Source organism: Salvelinus namaycush, chromosome 28, assembly GCF_016432855.1.
Source record: "Salvelinus namaycush isolate Seneca chromosome 28, SaNama_1.0, whole genome shotgun sequence".
Taxonomy (NCBI): domain Eukaryota; kingdom Metazoa; phylum Chordata; class Actinopteri; order Salmoniformes; family Salmonidae; genus Salvelinus; species Salvelinus namaycush.
Genome location: NC_052334.1, coordinates 803496 through 818542, shown reverse-complemented (window position 1 = coordinate 818542; position 15047 = coordinate 803496). Strand labels below are relative to the sequence as shown.

The following is a 15047-nucleotide window of genomic DNA, read 5'->3' as shown; positions in this document are numbered from 1 at the left end:
TTGGTAAAACTAATCCGGTCTGAATCGTCCACTGGAAAAACAGACATGCTGTGGTAATAATGACATACCTGACTTTCTATAGTAACGCTAGTCCCGTACGAATAGGGTTAAAGAAGGATTTTTAAGTCTTGAGACAATTGAGACATGGATTGTGTATGTGTGTCATTCAGAAGGTGAATGGACAAGACATAAGATTCAAGTGCCTTTTAAAACGGGGTATGGTAGTAGGTGCCAGGCGCACCGGTTTGTGTCAAGAACTGCGAGAGTGGAGGAAGAGGAGAGAGTGGAGGAAGAGGAGAGAGTGGAGGAAGAGGAGAGAGTGGAGGAAGAGGAGAGAGTGTTAACATCAAACATCTTTCCTCTGTGATGCTGTACACACATTCACACTATAGGAGAAAGCGCTTCGGAGATGAAATTATTTTTCTTAGTAAATGTACCGCGCCTTTTCATTCCCCAGGACACGAGCACAAAGAGCAGATTCATATTTTCTCCATCGTTTCATGTCCCACAGCACCATAACAACAATATGAGATCGACTTCAGGGCTCTACTCATTCCGCATCGTTCCGGAAGTACAGCGTGATTGAAATGTGAAGGCAATGTAACCGCGTTAGTGGAGACTGCATTCACGGTAAACGCTGCATATGTCAGCACATTCACAAATGACCTGTAACGCATTTCTGTAACGCTTTGGCAATACAGATTGAATGGTGCCCACGTCCCTTAAACTGAAGTAAAACCCTCACCCCCGCCTTCTCTCGCGCTCTCTCTGAGACACACAGAATAATAGGAAAGTATTTTACTGTATTTTATTGATGTGTGTATATATATTTAAAAATACAATGTTCAATGTAACCCTGAATCTAAAAACTCAAATAAAAATATTAATTCCCCTATATCATCATCCTACACTGGCTATGGAGTTACATTTAATACATGTACTGTTATGATTCTCCTTGTTGTACCTCGTTAGTAGATATCTTGAGGGAATTAAACTGTAGACCGTGTTCCAATCTAGAACACAGCCACGGCCGTCGTCATGGTTACAACAACTTCTTCTCAAACGGCTTCTTCCAGGTGGGCAGGATCTGGGCGTAGACCTTTTCAATCTGTAACCAATCACAACAGACCTTTTCAATCTACAACCAATCACAACAGACATTGTTGCACATCATATACACCCCCCCCCCCCCCCCCCCCCCCCCCCCTCAAAAGACACACACACACACACACTCACCATCCCTACCCTTACCTGTGTAGATTTCTTGAGTCCGTATCTGAAGAGCGTGGCCTGGTGTTCAGAGTTATGGAACAAGATGTCGAAGGTGACGTCTCTACCCATCATATCGTCTATAGCAGGCTTCACCACAGAGTAGAAGTCCCTGGGATGATGGACCTCATCCAGCATGTTCCTCACCTACATTCACACAGAGGAGCTATTACCTCACCTACACACACAGAGGAGCTATGACCTCATCTACACACACAGAGGAGCTATGACCTCACCTACACACACAGAGGATCTATGACCTCACCTACATACACAGAGGAGCTATAACCTCACCTACACACACACAGAGGAGCTATAACCTCACCTACACACACACAGAGGAGCTATAACCTCACCTACACACACAGAGGAGCTAAAACCTCACCTACACACACAAAGAGGAGCTATGACCTCACCTACACACACACAGAGGAGCTATGACCTCACCTACACACACACAGAGGAGCTATGACCTCACCTACACACACAGAGGAGCTATAACCTCACCTACACACACACACACAGAGGAGCTATAACCTCACCTACACACACAGAGGAGCTATAGCCTCACCTACACACACAGAGGAGCTATAACCTCACCTACACACACACACACACAGAGGAACTACAGTGGGGCAAAAACGTATTTAGTCAGCCACCAATTGTGCAAGTTCTCCCACTTAAAAAGATGAGAGAGGCCTGTAATTTTCATCATAGGTACAGTTCAACTATGACAGACAAAATGAGGAAAAAAATATCCAGAAAATCACATTGTAGGATTTTTTATTAATTTATTTGCAAATTATGGTGGAAAATAAGTATTTGGTCACCAACAAACAAGCAAGATTTCTGGCTATCACAGACCTGTAACTTCTTCTTTAAGAGGCTCATCTGTCCTCCACTCGTTACCTGTATTAATGGCACCTGTTTGAACTTGTTATCAGTATAAAAGACACCTGTCCACAACCTCAAACAGTCACACTCCAAACTCCACTATGGCCAAGACCAAAGAGCTGTCAAAGGACACCAGAAACAAAATGGTAGACCTGCACCAGGCTGGGAAGACTGAATCTGCAATAGGTAAGCAGCTTGGTTTGAAGAAATCAACTGTGGGAGCAATTATTAGGAAATGGAAGACATACAAGACCACTGATAATCTCCCTCGATCTGGGGCTCCATGCAAGATCTCACCCCGTGGGGTCAAAATGATCACAAGAACGGTGAGCAAAAATCCCAGAACCACACGGGGGGACCTAGTGAATGACCTGCAGAGAGCTGGGACCAAAGTAACAAAGCCTACCATCAGTAACACACTACGCCGCCAGGGACTCAAATCCTGCAGTGCCAGACGTGTCCCCCTGCTTAAGCCAGTACATGTCCAGGCCCGTCTGAAGTTTGCTAGAGAGCATTTGGATGATCCAGAAGAAGATTGGGAGAATGTCATATGGTCAGATGAAACCAAAATAGAACTTTTTGGTAAAAACTCAACTCGTCGTGTTTGGAGGACAAAGAATGCTGAGTTGCATCCAAAGAACACCATACCTACTGTGAAGCATGGGGGTGGAAACATCATGCTTTGGGGCTGTTTTTCTGCAAAGGGAACAGGACGACTGATCCGTGTAAAGGAAAAATGAATGGGGCCATGTATCGTGAGATTTTGAGTGAAAACCTCCTTCCATCAGCAAGGGCATTGAAGATGAAACGTGGCTGGGTCTTTCAGCATGACAATGATCCCAAACACACCGCCCGGGCAACAAAGGAGTGGCTTCGTAAGAAGCATTTCAAGGTCCTGGAGTGGCCTAGCCAGTCTCCAGATCTCAACCCCATAGAAAATCTTTGGAGGGAGTTGAAAGTCTATGTTGCCCAGCAACAGCCCCAAAACATCACTGCTCTAGAGGAGATTTGCATGTAGGAATGGGCCAAAATACCAGCAACAGTGTGTGAAAACCTTGTGAAGACTTACAGAAAACGTTTGACCTCTGTCATTGCCAACAAAGGGTATATAACAAAGTATTGAGATAAACTTTTGTTATTGACCAAATACTTATTTTCCACCATAATTTGCAAATAAATTCATTAAAAATCCTACAATGTGATTTTCTGGATTTTTTTCTCTCATTTTGTCTGTCATAGTTGAAGTGTACCTATGATGAAAATTACAGGCCTCTCTCATCTTTTTAAGTGGGAGAACTTGCACAATTGGTGGCTGACTAAATACTTTTTTGCCCCACTGTATAACCTCACCTACACACACACACACACAGAGGAACTATTATCTCATCTACACACACAGAGAGGAGCTATAACCTCACCTACACACACAGAGGAGCTATAACCTCACCTACACACACACACACACACACACACACACAGAGGAACTATAACCTCACCTACGCACACACACACACAGAGGAACTATTATCTCATCTACACACACAGAGAGGAGCTATAACCTCACCTACGCACACACACACACAGAGGAGCTATGATCTCACCTACACACACAGAGGAGCTATAACCTCACCTACACACACAGAGGAGCTATAACCTCACCTACACACACAGAGGAGCTATAACCTCACCTACACACACAGAGGAGCTATAACCTCACCTACACACATACAGAGGAGCTATAACCTCACCTACACACACAGAGGAGCTATAACCTCACCTACACACACACAGAGGAACTATAACCTCACCTACACACACACACAGGAACTATAACCTCACCTACACACACAGAGGAGCTATAACCTCACCTACACACACACAGAGGAGCTATGACCTCACCTACACACACACAGATGAGCTATGACCTCACCTACACACACACAGAGGAACTATAACCTCACCTACACACACAGAGGAGCTATAACCTCACCTACACACACAGTGGAGCTATGACCTCACACACACACACAGAGGAACTATGACCTCACACACACACACAGTAAATATTTCATTATTATAGTTTGCAGTGTGTTACCTTGTATCTCCGTCCCACTAGCTCCACTGGGTCCAGTTTGACCTCTGACTTCAGGGCTCGACCAAATAACAGCAGCTTCGTCTCCGAGTCTACACACATAGTCGGTTAGTACAACATAGCAAGTGTGTGTCAGTGTGTATGTACACGTTTTACTACACTTGTGATTACTTTTTTAAATTTGTTTATTTAACCTTTATTTAACTAGGCAAGTCAGTTATGAACAAATTCTTATTTTCAATGACGGGCTAGGAACAGTGGGTTAATTGCCTTGTTCAGGGGCAGAACAACAGATTTTTTCATTGTCAGCTTGGGGATTCAATCTAGCAACCTTTCGGTTACTGGCACAATGTTCCATCACTAGGCTACCTGCCGCCCAGGTAGCCTAGTGGTTAGACTTGAAGTCCTCACAAGAATAGTTAACCAACTAAAATTCAGAGAAGTGAGGACATTTTGCCGGTTCTCACTTGTAAAAAGGCCAATTTAGGCTTCGGGGTTATGGTATCAATTGTTGGTCCCCAAAAAGTCCTCACAAGTATAGTAACACAAAAACGAAAACAATTGCAAATTGTTGTGGACCTGTAAACAGGTTGTCTGAATTCAATAATGTTTTGCGTCTACTTTCCCCTAACCTAAACACTGCCCTCTGAAACCGGTGTGTAGGTTACCACTGTAGTTATCTTCCAGAGTAGACAATGTTTATGAATTTGTGGGCAGTGTAGCATATTTAGGGGCCTCATTTATAAACCGTTACTTGACGTGAGAATGTGCTTGCCACCCCACAAACCTGCGATCCAAGCGGACCCACATCTGGTAGCAGTTGAAACATTGTATTGCGTTGCTGGAAAATAAGTATGTCGTGCAAATGAGTTATATGATGTAAAGCTTACGTTTTTTTATGCTATGTCTGAATAGCTTACTGTTAGTTGAAATGTCACAGGTGAACAATATTTCATTTATATGATACACAATACATAGGCTATTTTCATAACCATTACAGAATAAATTCTTTACCACCTTTTCTGGCCATGATGGTTCATATTCCAGAATAAGCTTTAGCCCAAAACAAATTCAGGCAGGTCACCCATGATACAAGTCAGTATTCGACGTCCATCCACGTGTGAGGATGTCGGGAGATGACGTGGAAACCGGCCACTAGGGGACGCTGTTACCTTCACGTAGGTTTCAACGTTGTGGACGGAGATGGCGGATGGGCGATAAACATCTGCCTCTGAATCTAAAGGTTGCATGTTTGAATCGAGTGATAGAAAGTGGTTTTGACCATTACCTTAACCATTCAGAGTTAATGTCTAACCTTAACCATTCAGAGTTAATGACTAACCTTAACCATTCAGAGTTAATGACTAACCTTAACCATTCAGAGTTAATGACTAACCTTAACCATTCAGAGTTAATGTCTAACCTTAACCATTCAGAGTTAATGTCTAACCTTAACCATTCAGAGTTAATGACTAACCTTAACCATTCAGAGTTAATGTCTAACCTTAACCATTCAGAGTTAATGTCTAACCTTAACCATTCAGAGTTAATGCCTAACCTTAACCATTCAGAGTTAATGTCTAACCTTAACCATTCAGAGTTAATGACTAACCTTAACCATTCAGAGTTAATGTCTAACCTTAACCATTCAGAGTTAATGTCTAACCTTAACCATTCAGAGTTAATGCCTAATCTTAACCATTCAGAGTTAATGTCTAACCTTAACCATTCAGAGTTAATGCCTGACCTTAACCATTCAGAGTTAATGTCTAACCTTAACCATTCAGAGTTAATGCCTAACCTTAACCATTCAGAGTTAATGTCTAACCTTAACCATTCAGAGTTAATGCCTGACCTTAACCATTCAGAGTTAATGTCTAACCTTAACCATTCAGAGTTAATGCCTAACCTTAACCATTCAGAGTTAATGTCTAACCTTAACCATTCAGAGTTAATGCCTAACCTTAAGAATTCGGAGTAAATGTCTATACTTAAACATTAAAACAATTTGACATTTGGAACAACTTCTACATTTGGCTTTTGAGAAACAGGAATGAACAACAAATGACCATGCACATCTCTCATTTAACTGAGCCTATACGTATTTTGCTCTATACATCTGAAAGGGAACGCGGTTTATAGGGTAATACTCGAATTTAAAACATGGACAGTTGATATTTTGCTTTGAAGTGTGTAGGCTATTGCTATAAGTACGCCTACTGAGTAGATATACAGTACGCTTCCAGACAATGTTTCAGAATTTGCGGGCAGCACATTTAGGTTTGGGAAAAAGTCAATGCAAAACATTGATTGAAATCAAATGATCAGTTTACAGGTACACATTTTTTTTTTTTTTTACTGCAAATAAAGCAAATGTATTTGTAAAAATTTTAAACATTCTGACAACAGACAATTAATCAAGATTGCCATTGCTCCTTATTTTAGTAACTTCCCTGGCCTAATTCCAATACTTCCACAGTATACAGCAAATAAGGGGGTAATATTGTCACCACAAAGGGCATTTTTCAGGCAGAGTTGTAATACCTTTTCACGAGTCCAGTTTCAAGTCGGGTCAGATTTATATTGGGGGAAAATGCGCATGTATTGCGTGCGACAAGTTTATAAATCTTTTGTACATAGTGTTTTCAGAAATGGCTCATGCAGATATTTAGTGTCAAATGTACGCAGCGGTTATAAACGAGGCCGATGATCTTCAGTAGGCCCCCTAATGATTTTGTTAGTCACTCTCACTCAGATATCATATTAACAAAAATGGCGCCTGGAGAGGAAGGCAGATGTATCCCATGATAAGCTGTAGACCACACTATCTACCTAGAGACTTTTCATCTGTATTTTTCGTGGCTGTTTAAATACCACCACAGTCAGAGTCTGGCACTAAGACAGCAATGAATGAGCTGCATTCCGCCATAAGCAAACAGGAAAATGCTCACCCAGAGGCGGCGCTCCTAGTGGCCGGTGACTTTAATGCAGGGAAACTTAAATCAGTTTCACCTCATTTCTATCAGCATGTTACATGTGCAACAAGAGGAAAGAACTCTAGACCACCTTTACTCCACACAGAGATGTGTACGAAGCTCTCCCTCACCCTCCATTTGGCAAATCTGACCATTATTATATCCTCCTGATTCCTGCTTACAAGCAAAAACTAAAGCAGGAAGCACCAGTGACTCGGTCAACAAAGAAGTGGTCAGATGAAGCAGAGGCTAAGCTACAGGACTGTTTTGCACAGACTGGAATATGTTCCGTGATTCCTCCGATGGCATTGAGGAGTTCACCACATCTGTCATTGACTTCATCAAGTGCATCGATGATGTCATCCCCACAGTGACTGTACGTACATACCCCAACCAGAAGCCATGGATTACAGGCAACATCCGCACTGAGCTAAAGGCTAGAGCTGTCGGTTTCAAGGAGCGGGACTCTAGCTTATAAGAAATCCCGCTATGCCCTCAGACGAACCATCAAACAGGCAAAGTGTCAATACAGGACTAAAATCGAATCATACTACACCGACTCCGACGCATAGGAACTGAGAAGTGGTCTGTGGTCACCACCTGCAGAACCACTCCTTTATTGGGGGTGTCTTGCTAATTGCCTATAATTTCCACCTTTTGTCTATTCCATTTGCACAACAGCATGTGAAATTTATTGTCAATCAGTGTTGCTTCCTAAGTGGACAGTTTGATTTCACAGAAGTGTGATTGACTTGGAGTTACATTGTGTTGTTTAAGTGTTCCCTTTATTTTTTTGAGCAGTGTATATAACAGATCCCTCTGTATATATTTAATAGTTTTTCATCCCGGTGCTGAGTTGATGTGTCGTGGTTAATCTGTGTTTGTAGATCGGTGAATGAAGCCACAACAACCAAAGAGATAATGGCTGGGAGGTGGGGGGAGCTCACTAAAACTCAAACCCTGGTTACGGCCCTGTGTGTGTGTGTGTGTGTGTGTGTGTGTGTGTGTGTGTGTGTGTGTGTGTGTGTGTGTGTGTGTGTGTGGACACAGACCTCTGCAGGTAAGATGTGCTACGTAGGGCACTCCATCCCTCTCTCCGTAATAAATTCCAAAATGGGAGAAGTATTTATTCAGAGGAAACTCCAGGATGTCTCCTGGGAACGGCTTCGGATGGGAACTCCCCTACAAGGCAGAGAGAAACTGGGACTGAGACATGGTTACACACACACGCACACACACACACACACACACACACACACACTCACCGACCCCCAAACTCAGAACCAAACCCCCACTACAGTTCTTGTGTTGATATAAAGTGTTAGTTGCTAGTGCTACAGGTTGGTCTTTCCTCTAAAGTCATTATAGAATCAGTCTAACATTTATGAATCATGATAACAAACACTACAATAATGTCTCATCACATAACAATCCTAGCTCAATAACCAATAATGTAGCTGCTAGTGTAACGGATGTGAAATGGCTAGCTAGTTAGCGGGTACGCGCTAGTAGCGTTTCAATCAGTTACGTCACTTGCTCTGAAACCTATTAGTAGTGTTGCCCCTTGCTCTGCAAGGGCCGCGGCTTTTGTGGAGCGATGGGTAACGACGCTTCGTGGGTGTCAGTTGTTGATGTGTGCAGAGGGTCCCTGGTTCGCGCCCGTGTCGGGGCGAGGGGACGGTTTAAAGTTATACTGTTACATTGGTGCCGTGACCCGGATCACTGGTTGCTGCGGAAAAGGAGGAGGTTGAAAGGGGGGTGAGTGTAACGGATGTGAAATGGCTAGCTAGTTAGCGGGTACGCGCTAGTAGCGTTTCAATCAGTTACGTCACTTGCTCTGAAACCTATTAGTAGTGTTGCCCCTTGCTCTGCAAGGGCCGCGGCTTTTGTGGAGCGATGGGTAACGACGCTTCGTGGGTGTCAGTTGTTGATGTGTGCAGAGGGTCCCTGGTTCGCGCCCGTGTCGGGGCGAGGGGACGGTTTAAAGTTATACTGTTACACTAGCAGCAATGAACGGGGTTCACAGGATGACAGAAAGGACACGAGAGCAGTTGGATAACAAAACAAGGACTATCCTGTAGTAACTATCTTCCTTTATGTGCAATCAGTGAAAGCATTATCATGTTTATCTCTCAGTAACACAAGGACGACGCTTGGTCTTTTGGTCTTTGGATGCAGCAGGTAATCATTCTTAGGGATCCATTTTAACAAACGTAACACAATGGTATATCGTAGCGCTGGAGCTAGGGCTATAGGTCCGGGTGTGTGTTAGAAATATGTTTTTTGCTATTTTCACTGTGGGCATTATCAGCGCAATAGCTAGAGGTGGCACGAAAGGCCTGTGTTTGATAAATATATTATAGGTGTGACGAGGGCTTGGCCACTCATCGACCAATCAACACGCTGCATGCCGTTGTCTCAAGTTCTGTAGGTTATTAGCAGTATTTGCGTTGTCATCAACCCGGGGGCCACGGAATATATTCTACCTAGTCCATTGTGGATTGACACAGTTTGGTTGATACAGTTGTTTAAATAACATAGGCTACAGGAACAGTAAAAATAAGATAATCCATTGTTTGCTCTACACGTTTGGAGTGTTGACAGCCAACATTGTTGCAATTGGCTTAAAACCTCTGTTTAAAACGAGACAGACTTCATGACCAAAATGATCCTATTTAGACTTTGTAGTACATTTTTACACTAGAATAAAAGTTTGTTGACTCATATCAATGCCACAACAGACCGTTTTTAAAATACGAAGTAGATTTTTTTAGGAACAGTCGCTCTTTTAAATCTAACATTCATTTTCATGAGACAAAGTCCACTTGATCGATAGTTATTGATCTAATATTTTATGGTGCCAATGACATCTATAGTGCCACCAACTAGTCTGGTAAAGCCATCTAAAGTTGAAGTGACTTTATATTCACACAGTTTCTAAGGGCATAAGGTTTACATACCAAATGTTATGGCCCCATGTCCATCGGTTCAAACCTTATAGCCCTGGTGTGATATGGTGCCATCTAGTGGTGTAGCGTGGCCCACTTTGAATGCAACAACAATCATTCTCAAATAGAGTCAATCTGATTTACGGTTCATGAGAAAACGATAAAAAATAAAGTGTTTTTAGCATTAGCATATGTGCGAAAGTACATCTATGGTTCATAATGAGAAAATGATTGCAGATGAGCATTAGCGTTACATATGCTAAGAATGAGTTGTTAATAGTTTCCTTGTTTTTTTTAGATATCAATACCACATTCAGTAAGGTTCGTCTAAGGGACGTCCATGATAGCGATGACACGTTTCAAGTTCATAGGCCAGTGGTTTAAATGGACAAATAAATTGTTAACAGTTATTCCTTTTAAGATATCAATTTTTTATTTTATTTTTATTTATCCGTTATTTTACCAGGTAAGTTGACTGAGAACACGTTCTCATTTGCAGCAACGACCTGGGGAATAGTTACAGGGGAGAGGAGGGGGATGAATGAGCCAATTGTAAACTGGGGATTATTAGGTGACCGTGATGGTTGAGGGCCAAATTGGGAATTTAGCCAGGACACCGGGGTTAACACCCCTACTCTTACGATAAGTGCCATGGGATCTTTAATGACCTCAGAGAGTCAGGACACCCGTTTAACGTCCCATCCGAAAGACGGCACCCTACACAGAGCAGTGTCCCCAATCACTGCCCTGGGGCATTGGGATCTTTGTTTAGACCAGAGGAAAGAGTGCCTCCTACTGGCCCTCCAACACCACTTCCAGCAGCATCTGGTCTCCCATCCAGGGCCTGACCAGGACCAACCCTGCTTAGCTTCAGAAGCAAGCCAGCAGCGGTATGCAGGGTGGTATGCTGCTGGCTATATGTCACATATGTCATATGTCATATATGCCAAAAACTTCAGAGTGGATTTACAAATTTAAAATTTAAAATCTAATTTGTGATTTGTCAATAACTCTGCCATCTTTGGACCAATGAGTCATTTGGTCCTATGGTTCATGAGAAGATTTTAAGTATTTTTTTCTGCATAATAACGTATGTGTTAGCATCTACTGGTATAGTGTGTCCATCTTTGAATGTATCAATGTTTTTTTCACAAACACAATAGTCCCTAAAGAGATGAGTCCAAAGATCCAATTTGCTGTGAATCTGACTTTTAGTCCATGAGAATATTTTGGGGGATTATTTTAAGCATTAGCTTTACATAATCAAAAAAGTGAATTGTTAACAGTTATTCCTTTTAAGATATCAAGGCCAAAAACTTGGGAGTGGATTTACAAATGATTTCCTGATTTATAAATAACTCAAGACATCTCTTAACCAATCCCTTAGCCTTGCTCAAACTAAGTTAAAATGTAGAATTGCCCTACATACTTCATTTGATGTTTTGGGGATTTATGGTTAATGCCATTTTTTTTTTTTTATATAAAGGTTTTCCAATATGTGCAATATAAAGGAAAAATCTATCCTGACGGACATGAGTCATTGAGGCAAACTTGTCAAGGAAAAAAAAAATAATCAAAGAATAACAATAGGTTTCACAGATTTGCTGTGAAGCCCTAATAATGTCTAATCATATACGATTAATAAGTATCCTACCAGGTAGTAATGATCAGAGAATGTAACAACAAAATGATTAAATATAATCCTACCAGGTAGTAATGACCAGATATAACATCATGTTTAAGTATAATCCTACCAGGAAGTAATGACAAGATAATATAACAACATGATAAAGTATAATCCTACCAGGAAGTAATGAGAAATTAATATAACAATATGATTAAATATAATCCTACCAGGTAGTAATGACCAGATATAACAATATGATTAAATATAATACTACCAGGAAGTAATGACGAGATATAACATGATTAAATATAATCCTACCAGGAAGTAATGACCAGATATAACAACATGATTAAATATAATCCTACCAGGAAGTAATGACCAGATATAACAATATGATTAAATATAATACTACCAGGAAGTAATGACGAGATATAACATGATTAAATATAATCCTACCAGGAAGTAATGACCAGATATAACAATATGATTAAATATAATCCTACCAGGAAGTAATGACCAGATATAACATGATTAAATATAATCCTACCAGGAAGTAATGACCAGATATAACATGATTAAATATAATCCTACCAGGAAGTAATGACCAGATATAACATGATTAAATATAATCCTACCAGGAAGTAATGACCAGATATAACAATATGATTAAATATAATCCTACCAGGAAGTAATGACCAGATATAACATGATTAAATATAATCCTACCAGGAAGTAATGACCAGATATAACAATATGATTAAATATAATCCTACCAGGAAGTAATGACCAGATATAACATCATGATTAAATATAATCCTACCAGGAAGTAATGACCAGATATAACATCATGATTAAATATAATCCTACCAGGAAGTAATGACCAGATATAACATCATGATTAAATATAATCCTACCAGGTAGTAATGACCAGATATAACATCATGATTAAATATAATCCTACCAGGTAGTAATGACCAGATATAACATCATGATTAAATATAATCCTACCAGGAAGTAATGACCAGATATAACAATATGATTAAATATAATCCTACCAGGAAGTAATGACCAGATATAACAATATGATTAAATATAATCCTACCAGGTAGTAATGACCAGATATAACATGATTAAATATAATCCTACCAGGAAGTAATGACCAGATATAACAATATGATTAAATATAATCCTACCAGGAAGTAATGACCAGATATAACATCATGATTAAATATAATCCTACCAGGAAGTAATGACCAGATATAACATCATGATTAAATATAATCCTACCAGGAAGTAATGACCAGATATAACAATATGATTAAATATAATCCTACCAGGAAGTACTGACGAGATATAACATGATTAAATATAATCCTACCAGGAAGTACTGACGAGATATACATCATGATTAAATATAATCCTACCAGGAAGTAATGACCAGATATAACATGATTAAATATAATCCTACCAGGAAGTAATGACCAGATATAACAATATGATTAAATATAATCCTACCAGGAAGTAATGACCAGATATAACATGATTAAATATAATCCTACCGGGTAGTAATGACCAGATATAACAATATGATTAAATATAATCCTACCAGGAAGTAATGACCAGATATAACAATATGATTAAATATAATCCTACCAGGTAGTAATGACCAGATATAACATGATTAAATATAATCCTACCAGGAAGTAATGACCAGATATAACATCATGATTAAATATAATCCTACCAGGAAGTAATGACCAGATATAATATGATTAAATATAATCCTACCAGGAAGTACTGACGAGATATACATCATGATTAAATATAATCCTACCAGGAAGTAATGACCAGATATAATATGATTAAATATAATCCTACCAGGAAGTAATGACCAGATATAACAATATGATTAAATATAATCCTACCAGGTAGTAATGACCAGATATAACATGATTAAATATAATCCTACCAGGAAGTACTGACGAGATATAACATGATTAAATATAATCCTACCAGGAAGTAATGACCAGATATAACAACATGATTAAATATAATCCTACCAGGAAGTACTGACGAGATATAACATGATTAAATATAATCCTACCAGGAAGTAATGACGAGATATAACATGATTAAATATAATCCTACCAGGAAGTACTGACGAGATATAACATGATTAAATATAATCCTACCAGGAAGTAATGACCAGATATAATATGATTAAATATAATCCTACCAGGAAGTACTGACGAGATATACATCATGATTAAATATAATCCTACCAGGAAGTAATGACCAGATATAATATGATTAAATATAATCCTACCAGGAAGTACTGACGAGATATAACATGATTAAATATAATCCTACCAGGAAGTACTGACGAGATATAACATGATTAAATATAATCCTACCAGGAAGTAATGACCAGATATAATATGATTAAATATAATCCTACCAGGAAGTAATGACGAGATATAACATGATTAAATATAATCCTACCAGGAAGTACTGACGAGATATAACATGATTAAATATAATCCTACCAGGAAGTAATGACCAGATATAACATGATTAAATATAATCCTACCAGGAAGTAATGACCAGATATAACATGATTAAATATAATCCTACCAGGAAGTAATGACCAGATATAACAATATGATTAAATATAATCCTACCAGGTAGTAATGACCAGATATAACATGATTAAATATAATCCTACCAGGAAGTACTGACGAGATATAACATGATTAAATATAATCCTACCAGGTAGTAATGACCAGATATAACATGATTAAATATAATCCTACCAGGTAGTAATGACCAGATATAACAATATGATTAAATATAATCCTACCAGGTAGTAATGACCAGATATAACAATATGATTAAATATAATCCTACCAGGAAGTAATGACCAGATATAACAATATGATTAAATATAATCCTACCAGGTAGTAATGACCAGATATAACATGATTAAATATAATCCTACCAGGAAGTACTGACGAGATATAACATGATTAAATATAATCCTACCAGGAAGTAATGACCAGATATAACATGATTAAATATAATCCTACCAGGAAGTAATGACCAGATATAACAATATGATTAAATATAATCCTACCAGGCCCATGGGTGTTGGTGTTTCTCTTCTGTGTGCTTTGAAACTCCAGTCACAGACACCCACTTCAGAGAGACACTGAGAAATGCATAGATGATCTGAGAGCCTCTAT

The 15047-nt window shown here is 39.5% G+C and overlaps 1 protein-coding gene across 1 annotated transcript; it reads right to left on the bottom strand.

Annotated features, from left to right (window-relative positions):
• Positions 1 to 260: 260 nt before the first annotated feature.
• Positions 261 to 15010, bottom strand: plaat1l (phospholipase A and acyltransferase 1-like). The gene is made up of 5 exons (XM_038967071.1): positions 14939 to 15010; positions 8283 to 8412; positions 4259 to 4347; positions 1252 to 1416; positions 261 to 1129 (listed from the first exon to the last, which is right to left on the bottom strand). Exons 1-5 carry the CDS (start codon positions 14945 to 14947, stop codon positions 1043 to 1045), a joined length of 480 nt encoding a protein of 159 aa, XP_038822999.1. The 5' UTR covers positions 14948 to 15010; the 3' UTR covers positions 261 to 1042.
• Between the last annotated feature and the right edge of the window lie 37 nt (positions 15011 to 15047).